The sequence below is a fragment of the Gambusia affinis genome, linkage group LG07 (genome assembly GCF_019740435.1).
Source record: "Gambusia affinis linkage group LG07, SWU_Gaff_1.0, whole genome shotgun sequence".
NCBI lineage: Eukaryota > Metazoa > Chordata > Actinopteri > Cyprinodontiformes > Poeciliidae > Gambusia > Gambusia affinis.
In genome coordinates this window covers 23,717,651-23,732,854 of record NC_057874.1, presented here as the reverse complement: position 1 = coordinate 23,732,854, position 15,204 = coordinate 23,717,651, and the positions used below count along the sequence as shown (strand labels likewise).

General features: G+C 35.6%; 1 protein-coding gene across 1 annotated transcript; it reads left to right on the top strand.

Moving 5' to 3' along the window:
• Nucleotides 1–1,397: 1,397 nt before the first annotated feature.
• Nucleotides 1,398–14,792, top strand: pnp4a (purine nucleoside phosphorylase 4a). Its single transcript, XM_044122447.1, has 8 exons — nucleotides 1,398–1,540; nucleotides 9,673–9,744; nucleotides 10,036–10,199; nucleotides 10,688–10,791; nucleotides 12,325–12,500; nucleotides 12,627–12,817; nucleotides 14,053–14,132; nucleotides 14,299–14,792. The coding sequence occupies exons 2-8, from the start codon at nucleotides 9,722–9,724 to the stop codon at nucleotides 14,449–14,451; spliced, it is 891 nt and encodes a 296-aa protein (XP_043978382.1). The 5' UTR covers nucleotides 1,398–1,540; nucleotides 9,673–9,721; the 3' UTR covers nucleotides 14,452–14,792.
• Nucleotides 14,793–15,204: the final 412 nt, after the last annotated feature.

Genomic DNA, 15,204 nt, shown 5'->3' with positions numbered 1-15,204 from the left:
CTGTTGTCGGCATGACGACTCCATACACCATCCTTTGTGACAAGACTGCTGTGCGTGTGTATATTTGTAGTTAGAGGATGGATTCAACCTTTGACCTGGACATTGTGACCAGAGAAAATAGCTTTACAGTTGCTTCACAGAGAAATCTGAGTTCTAAGATAAACTCTATGTGAAAGTTTGTACTGTTTTCTTTATGGAAGACACCAATAAAGTACATTTGATTCAAGCTTATGCATTCCTAAAATAGAATTGCATAAGGTTTTGAATTGGTTTTTCCATAGATAGATTATGATGGAAAATTTAAGTTAAACAAACTCAACTTTTTAACACATGGATAAAATATTGTTTTGTTTTGTTTAGTAATGTGACAGCTTGTGGTGCACAGTGTAGAATACATAATACTTTGAAAACCATGATTATAAATGTTCAAGTTTAGCTCTGAAGCTTAATTGAACCTCTTAATTGAATAGAAACTTAAACCAGAGGTTTAAAAATATATTGAAGTAGAAAATCCTAAAGGAAAAGGTCTGACCATCAGTTTATGCTCTTAAAATCAAGTGGGCTTATGCAGGAGGATAATAATTTTAAGGATTCTAACAAGTCCACCTCTGAATGCCTAAGAGAAATTAAACAAAGAACTTAAATCTGATGTTTATACTAGAAAACTGTCCAATGTGACTGAGTTAAGACAATTCTGCAAAAGCTATTTCACCCAAATTCCTCCACAGTGATGTAAAATATTTATTAGAGTTATCGCAACCAACAGTTGAGCCAGTTATTAAGTTTAGGGAGCGACCGCTTTTTTTCCTCATCCTGACAGGTTGGTTTGGGTAGCGTGTCTCCCTTATTAAATACCTGAGTTAATAGAATTTTTTTTCTTTCAGATTGTTTTTTATGATAGCAATTATTTTTATAATTTGATACATTTCAGAGAGAAAGAAAACATAAAACAAAAGAATCTGTAAGGATAAATACTATCAGACTGCATCGTATTTATGCCTAATACACTCTTAAGTGCATTTAACAGACAAATCTGTCACCATTTTATACAGTTTCACAGCATTCTGCTTTCTGAACAAAACAAACAATTTTTAAAAAATGAGCATTTAATGAAAACTAAATAAATGTTGAAGATCTACCAATTTCTTTAAAGTAATATGTATGAAGTTTTTAAGAAGTAAAGGCAAACATGAAGAGGAACACATAGCTTCATAACCTAAAACATAACGTCTTTAAGTTTCATGTTATAAAACAAAATAGAAAGAAAATGCTTGCTCTCCAGTCAACTTTGTCTGAGACATTAAATCAACCAAAAGAAGCTCTGTGAAGCGTCTCACTCGCTTCTCAGGTGTGTTGCATCAGAAGCTAATTAGGAGTCTGACTCTTCCTCCCATGGGACCATCAGGTCTCTCGCTCATTTACCAAAGTAAAACATGATCGCTGGATGAATAACAGCGAAGACGGGGGCTTGATGTTTATTTTAATGATCAAGATTAAGGCTCTGGTGTTTCCACGAGAGAGCTGCTTCGGTGAATCTCTGGTGAGGATGTATTTTTAAAGCATACTCATTTTGTGTGTGTTTCATTATAATTTCATTTCTGTTTAGAGTGATTTAATGCCCTGGAAGCAGGTACTAATTTGCAATGTTTCCCTATGTTTTATTTATCAATACATGGTTATACAAAATTTATTTGATTGAAATAACATTTAGCTGGGGAATTTTATGAGTTATTTGTGTGCAAGTCTGATAGAAGGACGAAAACTGAGTTTAGTGGAAAACAACTTAATAAAAGTTTCAAGCTGTAAGTGCAATCAGGCTTCCAGACTTGACCAAATTACTTCAAACATCTGAAATGTGAAATGGTGCAAGTTAATGACAGGATCAATAATTTTAGCAGGTTTGACCTTATCCGCACAAAAAATAAACATTGCCTGAGTGCTAAAAGTGAAGCAATCAATGTGTCACTTGTCCAGTCAAGGTTCAATATAAAGCGCTTAGGCAGCAACTGAACATTGTGGTCTTCATATAATAACAAAAATAGGAATGCATAAGAGTTTGAATCAGTTTATCAATAGTTGAATTGTAATGGTTTGACAACTGGATCAGAACATGTCCCAAAACTGTAGCACTTGTGTGTTGTTTGTGATCAGCATCTATTGCGGGGAAGGGATGAACCAGCATCCCTTCCTTCCTCATCTGGGAGCTCATCTCTGAGCTAACAGATGAGCTGAAGTACCTCAGATTTCTGAGGAATATGTAATTTTGCTTTTAAACAGTAAAGTGAATTGTCATGACAGCAAAAAAGAAAGTTTGATGTGTTACAAACCAAAACAATGTCAATATCATGAAAACATAAAAAAGATATCTTTTTATGTCTTTGCTGTGTTAAAATGTGTCTTTGTGAGTCCGTGTCCATGGTTTTGTTGCTCTCCTGTGCAACCATCAAATGCAACTTGAGGCAATATCCTACGCACACGCGCACACACACACACACACACACACATTTGCCCATCCGCCTCCGACTGAAACAAACAAAACAAACAAACACGCACTCCCTCCATCACCATCCGTCTGCTTTCTGCCGTAACGAGGTGCAATCAACACGCAACGCTGACCAACACGCACACATGCACATGCACACACACACACACGTGTACACCCCAACTGAGGCTTGAAGGATGAAGTCAGCCTCTGATTGCAGAAGAGTTACAGAAGTGTTGACTTGTGTGTGTGTGTTGACCTCATACTGACATGATGTCACATCTAAAATGGTTGCATTAACAACTGCAGAAGTTTTTACTTTAATACACTTTGAACTTTCAAAAATGTATACAGAACATGTCCTTAATAGAAACGATATACTTTTCTAAATATATCAGTTCCCCTCCTCTATTTCACAATTTTTTTTAATGATGCATTACAGCTATTTGCAAAAAGTACTTCAGGGAGTTTAAAACATCAATGAGAAATTAAAAGGCTTAAAAATATGTCAGAAGAACACTGAGGTCTTGATATTCTGAACATTTCCATCCACGTTTAGACAGCAGTAAAAGTAATTTTCATTTCATGATAAATTCACCCCACCTAAAGGCAGCCTAATCAATAAATACACAAAAGTTTGAAGTTCAATGATGCCAAGATTTAAATTTATCTTGTTAAAGTCACCAGATTGTACTAAATTTGATGGCAGTTGTACTCAATGACACAGAATTACTAACTGAGGCCCTGATTAAGCAATGCTTAGAATAGCTGTTGTAGTACATTCAGATGGCTTTAAACCTGGTTCCAACAGGGAGACGCTTTTGTACATACTGAATGCTTCAGCAAAGTGTTTCTGTTCTGAACCAGCCCAGTTATCTCACACCTGCTGGCTCCTAAGTGTTTTGTGTGTGTGTGTGTGTGTGTGTGTGTGTGTGTGTGTGTGTGTGTGTGTGTGCGCGCGCCACAGAGATCTGTGAAGAATGTCAGCATGATGTAAGACGCACACAATCGCCAAAGTGGTGACGGATCAGTGGCGAATTCCTGATTCTGACAATCAGACATTGAAGAAGTGCAGAGAGATAAGACAGAGTGTTAACTGAGTCGCAACACCTTGACATCACAACCTCAGACTCGACTGTGATGTCAGCACCTGGCTGGTTTATTGTTCATCAGGTTTGATGTGGTGCTGATAAGAAAGCATCTGTGTCATGATTGTTCACATGCATGAGGAGCCACCTTCAACCACCAGAGGGAGACAAACCCAGCAAACTCATCTGCAGTAAACTGTTTTGAGCAACACTTAGAACTTGTTCTGTATAATATTTGCAAAGACCCATTAGCATATATTATGGTCTTCTACATAGTTTCTCTTCAGTCAAGCTGTTTGCTCCATGTGTCCATGGGAGGACTGTGCAGGTCTCCAGAATCAGACACAGCTTTCATTCTTAAGGGCAATTAAGAGTTAGCTTCACATGCATGTTCTGAAACATCCAAACTCACTGAGAAACCCCCCTGCTTAGAACCACTTCTTGTTGTTTTGCAAGTGCTTCTCAGCAGTGCAACCACTTTTCAAAAATACACAGCAAAACATATGGAAAAAAATCTTGTCCTGAGCAAGTTACCACTGTGGCGGCCAATGGAGTACTGTGAGCTCTGTCATGTTCAAGGAACCAATTTCAGAGGATTACTGCATACCTTGTTTGTAACTAGTGGAAACTATGTATACCTTTCTGAGATTTCAAACCTGTTGACCTTTGACACCTGACATCTAGGAGGGATGTTTTATCCACACTACATTTGTGCATCTTCTTATTTCATACTAGCATACATTATTAATAAAATCTAAGAGGGGGTGTATGTGTAAACCACATAAGATCACCAGTTCCTGAGATATTCAGAGTATTAATATCACATGTTCTTCCTGTGTATGTGTACATTTTCCCAGGGTGCTTCAACTTCCTCCCACAATTTCACAAACGAGCATATTAGAAGAAGTGACCTCTCTAACTTGTGGCTGAGCATCAGTTTGTGCATGCATGTTTTATTTACTGTTCTGTAATGGACCTGAGGCTCATTGTACTTTGAACTTTGCCCATTGACAGTTTAGGCACCAAGAGAGGTACCATCCACCTCACAACTTGCACAGATTGGGGACGTATTAAAAATTGTCATGCTGAAAGAAATCTATTTTTTATGATGTAGTTACAGCTTACATTTTCTTCACTTTATTCACATAATTAAATATGTTTCTGTGAAGACAAATCTTTTCATCTGTCTTTGTTTACTCTTGAACAAAACTTCACCTCTTGGCTGCAAATGCATAATACTAAGCAGGATTACACATACAGTGTCTAATTTGGTTTTAAATATTACAGTAACAACTGAAGATGAAATGTAGTTTAACTCCAGAGGGTGTCAGTAAGGGACTGCTGTGGTCTGAAACTGTAAATTTATAGTGGAGTAGAAAGTGGCCAGCAGACATTTAGACTTGTGACTGTGGGAGAATAGTCACAAGTCACTGGCCAAAAAGACTTTTTATGTAATAATTATAAGAAACTGCAGGGTATTTTATGCAAGATGGAAATTATTAAACAAATCACAATGCTTTACAGTACCATGTTGTGTTTTAATTTCTGCAGCTTGAAAAATTAGCAAATAACCATTAGAATTTGTTCAGATATGTCTGTTTTGTTATGTATTTCAAGAGGTGAAGGACCTTAAAAGTAAGGCATCCAAGAAATATGAACAGATGCCATACCTGAGACTCTAGAAACTTTAAAACAGCTAACCAATGTAAGAGATAAGGGAGACAAAAGCCAGATAAACAGACTAGCTATTCACCACCAAACCAGCTAAGATGTATGCTTAGGGCAAGGTCTGGTCATGATCCACATATAATGGCTGAAGAAGCTGACTTCTCTTCAGGAGTTTCCCGTCTGCAGCACAAATTAACCATCTGCAGAGGAATGAAGCTCACCTTGAAAGACTGACTGAGGGCAGAACAGTAATAACAATGAAAGATCATCAGAAGGGAACAATCCATCACACTTTTGGTCAAAAGCCTGTATTTCCATAATGAAATCTCTTGTCAGACATCATGGTGACCAAGATAAGCAGACACATGGATCAATACATGAAACGCAAAAGAGGCATTGGTAAAACAGAGGTAACAGAGGAGTCAAACACCAGCTTCTGGTTGACAGACCAGTGGCTCAAGACTGGTCTGTCAACTGGACAAACAAATCTGTGTGCTGCCAACTTCAAGTCAACTGAACAAATCTCAATCAGATCTGGCCTATAGACCTGAACGCCCTTAGCAAATTGATCCACAAGACTGATTATGGATATAATAATGGAGAGAACCTCCTGCAAAAGGAGGTTCATATTTTCCCCCAGATTATAATCTAGTTGGTTGATTAGAGACAACAACTTTAAAATGGGACAACCATTTAGATCAGGAGGAAGGAACTCTATGCTCCTAAGCCTCTCTAAACGTCCCATGACCAAACTATCACCTCAGGGTCCACAGCACCTCTCTGATTATTGTCTCATTAGTGTTAATCACTAGATTTTTTTCCGAGCACACTCTTGCCAGAGAGATAATTTGGATGAACTCGAGATTTTGCTTCACATGATTGTGTCCAGACCAGTCTTTTGTGTGTGATCTTGCTTTATGACTCACAAAATGGCATATTATGTGTTTTTGAGTAATTTTCCTACCCAATTTCTTTTTTTTTTTCTTTGACATTGTTCCAAAGGATTCATTTGTGATTTTAGGACATTTCAAAATCAAATCACTGACAATATGGTAGGGAGTTAAAAAATCTTGTCAGAAATCCAAATAAGAAGAGACATGTGAGCATCAAATAATACAATTTCTCTTCCTGATTATGCTCTCAATGCTAGTAACTTTCAACTCTTGATAGGAAAAACGTGATCTTATTGTACTCCAACATGAGTACAGTTTATCTGAAATAATAAAAATACCACCATGAGCTCCATATTTGTCAGTTAATTTCTTTGAAAAACAAGGAAAGTATCCACATGGCAGATTATAATGCAGATATAATTTCAAACTTGGGGCTGCATTGATTTGTATATATCAAATTCACTTATGCCTCAGAAAGCACTTTCGTCAACATGGATTTTTTACTTTTTAAAAAAAATCTTGAGTTTTATTTCACTGTCCAATAAAGTGATGCACGACTGTAAAAGAGATCACTTTAAAAGGTTTTTTGAGGTTTCACATAGTAATCTGTAAAATTTATGAATCAGCAGTCTACATAAAGATATGTTTGTGTCAAGCCTAGTTTCACTTCAAGATTGCAGATGAGTTATTGGTGGCTGGGTTTGGGAGAGTTTTTTATTTGGTTGCTTCAAAACTTTAAACAGATGCATCATTTGACCTGATGGTGGCATTGGAGAAAAAATTTGTGACTTTATGCAATTTTTATGGTTATCAGTTGTGGATTTGTTGAGACATTTCACTTCAAAACCATCTATACTTTTCATACATTACATATGTTGCAAAGAATAGTTTTACCCAATGATAAAACATCATCCAGCAGTTTTTGAGACATTTCAGTCAGATGAATATGGATACAGATCCTGCATTGATCAATATCTATTACAGCACATTACTCCCCTTGTTAGTTGATGTTATATAAATAGTGTCAGGAAGATTACTCCTTCATATTCACAAGAACTATGTTTTGTGTAACGTACAACATATGTAACAATAAGCTTTTTAAAACATTGTTGTGCCTCACAGCTTAAATAGCAATAATGAAAAACACAGAAGTAACGTTTGTATGTCATATATGGCCAAGAATGCTAGATATCTAAAAGACGTTTAAATGAACGAGAGCACATTTCTGACATTCTGCCCAAGTGAAGGTATGCAGTAATGGTGAGCATTCAGCAGAGCATTAAACACTGAGAAGCACAAATCAGTAGTCACAACAGGTTAACCCAGTTGTATGCAGTGTATACTTGCAGTCAGCTCTTTACTACTATTAAAAAAAGCCTTCACAATAGAACTACCTATGGAAGTTTTCTTGCTTGCAAAGCCCTTGCTGCATGCATAATTTTGGAAAGTTGAGGGGAAGTAAAAAGTGTGACCTCCAGAGTATCTCTAGATTAACTTCACTCAATAATTTAGGAGTATTGAACAAGACATTGACTGGGACTGAAAGAAGTGCTTCATGATTCAGTACAGAAATATTTCCATTGTACTAGTGTCTCATTCCCTGTTCTTAGCCCCATTTGACAATGTAAAAAGGGCTTCATCTAGGATAAGGAAAAAAAAAAGTGAAATACTGCTCAGTGCCTATACACTCTTTTGGAAGAGTGTATAGGCACAAAATCCAAGTTGCTTGAAGTCGAGGCAGTGTGGAATCTGTGTGTAAACCATTAATAATGTTTGAATGCATCGCTCAATGTTAACAAGTCTCTATGATACTATATTTGAAATGAATCACTGATATAAATACATCTTGAATGGTATGAAATTAATCAAAATGCAGCTGCATATATAATCATGCAGTCATAGAGTCATGCAAGGGTAGACTCAGCTTTTATTCTGACAGCTATTCTCTTTTAGAGGATCCCATGTTGCTTTTTACCAGTCTTATTTTATTCTTCATGTTGATGTTTGCATTATTCTCTGCTTTTTGTTTTGTGGTATACTCCTTGTTCTTAACTGCTTTAGGACAACAAATGAAAATTAGCTGTTATCTTAACTCTAACATATTGACATTGATGCTTACAGCTGACATGTTGATTCATATGCGTTGTACTAATTAAATAAAATAAATTAAATTAAATGGCTTTCACAATGCATGTAGCTACAAAAATTAAAATGTATTTGAAAATAATTGTAACACTAATATGGTAAAACATGTCTGAGTGTCTAACCATCTACATTCCTCTTTTCATTAACCTGCTAACTAGACTCCATATGGCTTCTGTTATGCAAGTTTACATGGAGCATAATTTACATGCAGTTTTGTGATCATCCCTTTAATGTAAAACAAAGATGATTCCAGAGACCAGTTTGATACTTAGCTCCTGAATGTGGTGTGTTTGGTAAAATTGACATTGCTACAAGTAAGCTGTGTAAACCTTCTGGTTCTGTATGCTGCCCGCTGATTTGAGTCCATTTCTATTCAGTGTCCATCAAACTCACATGAGCCTTATTAGCAGCATCTGATCAGAGCGGCAGCAGAGGAACATGTGAAGTGTATTAGTGATCATGAGTTGCTGGCTGCTCCTAATTAACCTGACACAGCCTTGGACCAACTGAGTCTGGATTAAAAGTATTCCTGTTTTATTTAAACAATAAAAAAGTACATGATTTCAGCGTTTAGGAAAATTAAGCTAAATGACATTTTACGTTTTACATTTTGTACATTAGGATTCGGAATTTAAGAAATGTATATGTAGAGAATATGGAAATATATTGTGACTAAATAAAAACATTGCTGCACAGATTTTTTTATTTTGGTCTTTTTATAACCTTTCCAAAAGTTTCTGCAGACTAAAACAAATTATCCAAAATCATAAAATTCTAGTCATATATTACCTTAATCAGCTTTCTTGAGTAGATTTACTAAGGGTGAACATTTTTACTAACTGGAAAAGCAAAAGATCACTGAATGCATCATCCCAAAGGAAACCCTGCTCTGGACCAACAGAAAACCATATTACCTATATCAAAAATCTACACTATAGCAAGAGCATCATGCTTAAAAAAATGAAGCACAGACAATATAATAGATTGATTAAAAGATTGAATCATTATCTGTACAATTTCTTGTTTATTGTTATAGGGTAAGTCAAATACTTGCTCTTACACTTTTACAAATATGTACAGAAAGCTTTATTTTCCTTTTCACTTATACACACACTTATACACGCTCCCAGTTTGTACTCTAGCGGTTGAGAAACAGGGGGAAAAAAAATCTCTCAATAATCCTAGGACTTATGTGAACCAAAAGCTTGTTGCACAACCAAAAAAAGAAAAATGTGAGGAATCCACACAATTGCTTTTTTACTCCAACTGTAATGCTATTGGCTGCTTCTGATGAATGAGTAAGTTCTGAACCAATCAGAAGCATGAGATCAGTAAATATGTAAGCTGATCAGCATCCACTGACCACACTCTCCTCATCTGTCATACAACCACACAGACACAAACACACATCTGGAAGTAGTACCAGTCATCATTCTTCATTCATCATGCACAGCAAAGAACAGATCAGGTAAGGGAAAAGGTTTGAGCACCATTTCTGATTTCTGGTAAAGCTTTATAATGTGATATTGTTGTTAAATATCTTGAAAATGTTAATAATATTGTCAACAGTGTGCCATTTTCAGATATTTAAAGAAATCTATTTTGCTTTAACATGTGAAAAGTGCTAATATACTAACATTAAAGGTCTTTTTAGTTTAGTTGCTTATGTGCAATCATGAAGATGCTGCTAAGGTCATAACATCACAACTAAGAATGTTACATTTTTGTGAGTGATCTTGTGCTGTTTATTTCTCGGCAGTCACGATGAATATCAGAAGACTTCTGATTGGCTGATGTCACATACAAAGCATCGTCCCATGGTGGCAATTATTTGCGGCTCTGGACTGGGCATGCTTGCTGATACCCTTAAATGTCAAGACTCCTTTGATTACTGTGACATACCAGGGTTTCCTCAGAGCACAGGTAATTTATGAATACTTACTTTTATGAATTTATATCTTTAAAAATACTGATTGATATTTTTACAAACAGATTGATATCACTGATATTGTATGTTAAAATAACAGCGCAGCACTATTTTATATTATTTGCTCATAAGATCATCAGACAGATATTTAATAAGAAGAATATTACAAAAAAAATTCAACTTCTTTTTATTCATATATTTAAGTAACTGAAGCTCAAATTAAAGTATGAAAATTATAACAAATTGCTTAATTTATGCCTTATTTTAGTTTTTAGGCATTGATCAGTTTGTTGTTTTACATTAGACTAATTTCGGTTATCCATCAACCCTGCAAAATTATAGTCAGTCATTTAGAAATGTCTCTGATGTGTAATTCAGACAAACTGCCAATCAGAGTCATTATAACATATTCTGTGAATATGCACAATCAAAGCAAGAAAATTAGAGAAAATTAATGTTTTAATTATGTTTATTTTTGTTACAGTACAAGGCCATGCAGGTCGGCTGGTTTTTGGGGAGTTGAAGGGGAAGTCATGTGTTTGCATGCAGGGACGCTTCCACATGTACGAGGGACATTCACTCCTTAAGGTATTCACTCAGATATTTCAAGTGTACTAATTGTTATTTCAAATGTCAAATTTATTAATAGGATGCATAAAATCAACTAATGTTAGATCTACGTTTAAGCAAAACAAAAATACAATGACAGAATAAATCAGAGACTTTAATATCCAAACAACCAGCGAGCATAAACTTGGATGTGTCTTGTGATTTTGGCTTTGGAAAATCTAACTCACCCATGTGTGTGTTTCCATATGGGATTTGAATAAATATGTGAGGAAGTTGGTTGAAAATCAAACCATAAGAAAGTACAAAGTATAATACTGAGCCTAAAGACATATCTGTCTATGAACAGGCAGAGTTAAATATTGTCCAGGTGATCTGCATTACAGTCCATATAGTTATACTCCGAGGAAACAACACATCACATAAACATATGGATTAAATAGAACATGCCTTCACAATACCTACAATATTCTCACATAAGTGGTTTGGTAAAAAATATCTCAGTTCAGCAACCCTGGGGTAAAGTTTACATAATAACCAGCATGATACGAGCTAACCTGTAGTCTCTTGGATGTGTGTGTGTGTGTGTGTGTGTGTGTGTGTGTGAGACATAGTCATGCTTGGGTTTGGTCACATGCAGCCTTTTAGTAAACTGTTCAATGCTGCCTTTGTTTCTTTCTGTAGAACACCCATTCATGCAAACGTGCATCTCTTCTGTGTGTTACACTGAGACTGCCTGACTCTCCTTTAGGTGGCATGCTGTGAAATGCCCTTTGCAAACAAAACAACCCCCTCTGTCCCCAAAAAACCTGATTCCAAATAAAAACTTTTACCAAGGGGTGAAAATACCCTTTGTATAATGAAACCGAATTGTGTGACTGTCAGGAGACCTAGCCTTAGAGTTTTATCTTCCTAAGTGAAAATCCTTCATCACATGACAAACCATAACAAAACTGTGGAAAGTTAATTTGAGCAAAAAACAGGCATGCACAAAATAAATAAACTTAACATATATATATATATATATATATATATATATATATATATATATATATATATATATATATATATATATATATATATATATATATAACTTGTGGCAAATAGCTAAAGAATTAATAGGTAGCTTGCATATATTTAGTTACCTTTACTGTAACATCACTCAACGGAAACCACTGTAAAACTAGTCTTTTTAATAATTAGCATTCATTTCACTAGCTGTTTGCTCAAGCTATGTAAGTGACACAACAAACATGTGGAAGAAGATCTTCTGGTCACAGGAGACAAACTTTATGCTCTACATGCAAAATGTTTTTTAAAGAGAACAAAAAGTTAGTTGGTAAAAAAAACAGTTGTAGTTGTTTACAGAAAAAGCAACTCACTTAGGAACGTAAAAAAGAAAAGAGGCAGCAGACTTGTTTCACCCAATTTCTTACATGCTCAAAGCATCCTAATATACAAGATGTTCAAATGGCTGCCAGTCTCTGCACTTGGTAACATACTATCCAAGTAAGCAAAAGTTAAAATAGAAATACATAACTGTCTTTCCATCAGACTACCTTTCCCATTCGAGTCTTCAAATTGATGGGAGTGGAGACACTTATTGTGACAAATGCTGCAGGCTCATTGGCAGATGGCCTACGTCCTGGTGATATCATGATCATCAAGGATCACATCAACTTCCCTGGGTTGGTCGGTCTGAACCCACTGTGTGGACCCAACGATGAAAAGTAATTTTATTTCTTTTGACATGCATGATTCTTGTGATGGTATTTTACTGTCCTCAAAGAGGTGAATATCAGTTTTTTTCTGGTTTTGTTTTACCTGTCAATGATGCCAATAAATTGTTGTTGCAGGTTTGGGCCACGCTTTCCAGCTATGTCAGGTTGCTATGACAAAGGGCTGCGTAGCCTTATGATGGAGCTTGCGAAGCAAATGGGTGTCTCTAGCCTTGTGCAAGAAGGTGTATATGCCATGGTGGGTGGACCCAACTTTGAAACCATCGCTGAGGCCAAACTGCTGCATCGGCTGGGAGTGGACGCAGTCGGTATGATGCACTAACACACTAGAAATGTGCACAGTCTAATAATGACCATTCCTTCTCATTCTTAGCTCCAGTCATACCTTTTATGTACTAATGCTGGACTTTGTACATTCAATTTAATCCTGTTGTGAAGGATAAGAGCAAAAGGTTCTTTTGAGTCTCTGAACAAAAGAACATTTTCAGTTGCATGGTTGAGAAAGAGTTGCAGGAGCTTTATATAAAAGTCCATTCACAGTTGAAAATATTTTTTATCTTTAATGTATCTTTAATGCATGATGCTCACTGTAAAGTCTGATTTGACGTGTTGTGTAGCTGCAGTTTTTGATGGACGCATCAATGCACCAGGAGGAACGTTTTCACTTAGTTTGGCCCAGATAAAAGATTTTCTAATTCTGTTCTTTTTTTCATGTTCAGTCAATAGAAAGTTGACACACCTATGCACAAAAGCTAAAGTTGGTATGTGATCTGAATGGACAGATCTACATATCTGATTCAATTTATTATTATTATTATTATTATTTTTTTCCATCACTGGTTTAGATGTTTGGTTGTAGTCTTAATGAAGGCATAGTGTGCTAACAGAACTTAATTTTAAAAATATTGTGTAAAAAAAACAAACTACTCTGCTATCAAGTAGATTAAATGCTTGCTTGCATTTTAATCAAAAGCAAATTAACATATTTTCAAGCAGAATCTCCTTACAGAATGTATTTTGTAAAATAATTAGTGTACAGAGTTACAACAGACATCAGCAAATGACATTTATTTTTATGCTTATAATAGACTGACTCCATTTCTACATCATACTCTACTCCTTTTCCCTTTCCTTAGGCCTTGTTGAGACCTTGTGTTAGCATATGTTCTGGATGATTTTGATGTAAATAAATGGAAGATGTCCAGGACTTTCTGCTGCTCGAAACTTGTCACTTCATATTTGTGCGGAAATGTTTGTGTCCCGGGTCAAATTGCTCTCAGACTGCTAAACTAATGAAAGGAAAGTTGTCCCAGGGTATCGTAGGAGGTTGTCTGTGAGAAACATTTAGAATGCATTTTAACCTGTGTTTGGCAATGTCCAGAGGTGGTTGGATTGATCAGGTTGGGCGGCAATATTTGGTGTGACTGAGAGAAACTATGAATTGGCATGAATGAACAAAATGAGTTCATTCATCAGGCTAATAGATTTTGCTACTTATTAATAGCATTGTTCTAAACTACCCTTGATGTACCGTTAATTTCAGGTATGAGTACAGCACCTGAGGTTGTCGTGGCAACTCACTGTGGTCTAAGAGTCTTTGGACTTTCTCTGATCACAAATAAGGTATGGCAACAATCAAAAATACTGGTGGTAAACAACAATCACAACTCTTATTTTTCAGCTTTATTTCATAAGTCTGTAACTAATAAAGAACGTAGTAATTTAGGGAATGGTTAGTGGTCTGGATCTTTGCTTGGAAGACTGATTAATTGATTAATTGGTCTCCAAGGTGGTAAAGAGCTATGAGGACTCTGAAAGCGTGAACCATGAGGGCGTCCTGGAAGTTGGCCGGTTGCGCTCTCAAACCGTGCAGCAGCTGGTGACTGAACTGATCAGCAGGATGGAGATCAATAACAACGAAAACACAAATAATGTTTCCTGAACTAATACAGATGCATCTGGTTATTGCACTGATTAAATTTTTTGCTACTTTTTATTTTATTACCTCTGTGTGTGCATTTAAAAAAATATATTTGCTAAATTCAAAATCTTATTTTTAAGATGGTGCCAACTTGTTGTTCATGCATTTAAATTAGAATATATTTATTAATCTCTGATATTTTATGTAATCTACACAACTTTTACAACAATAATTGTTTAATGGTGCTTTATTGGAACAACACTGATGAATGTTTTTGTATACTGGCCTTGAATTATTAATATTTATGTTGTAAAGTATTTCTGTCTTGTTTTGACATGATTAAAATATTCTACCAATCCTACTGATTTCTGTTCTTACCTATGTTTACTCATTACTGCCCTCTTTTGGACTTAATAATATCCACATCCTCTTGTCCTGCTTTTTAATTTTTAACAGCTAAAATTATGATGCAACTTTTCATACTACAGACTTCTACATATTGTATAATCTCATAGATAATATAGAGCATGTAAAGATTCTATAAAGAATAAACTCATTCTCTTAAAAGATTAAGAGTCTGATTAGATTATAAAATAGTTTCATTGAAAAGTCAAAGCAGCTGCACTGATATACAATTAACTTTATCTATAGACAATTATCTACAAGGAGCATAGCCACCAGGCCATAGCGACCAATATAGTCATTAATTGTAAGGTTATAGTAAACATTGAGCTTTCCTGAGCAAAATAGGTTGCAAAACAGCATGAAAAATAA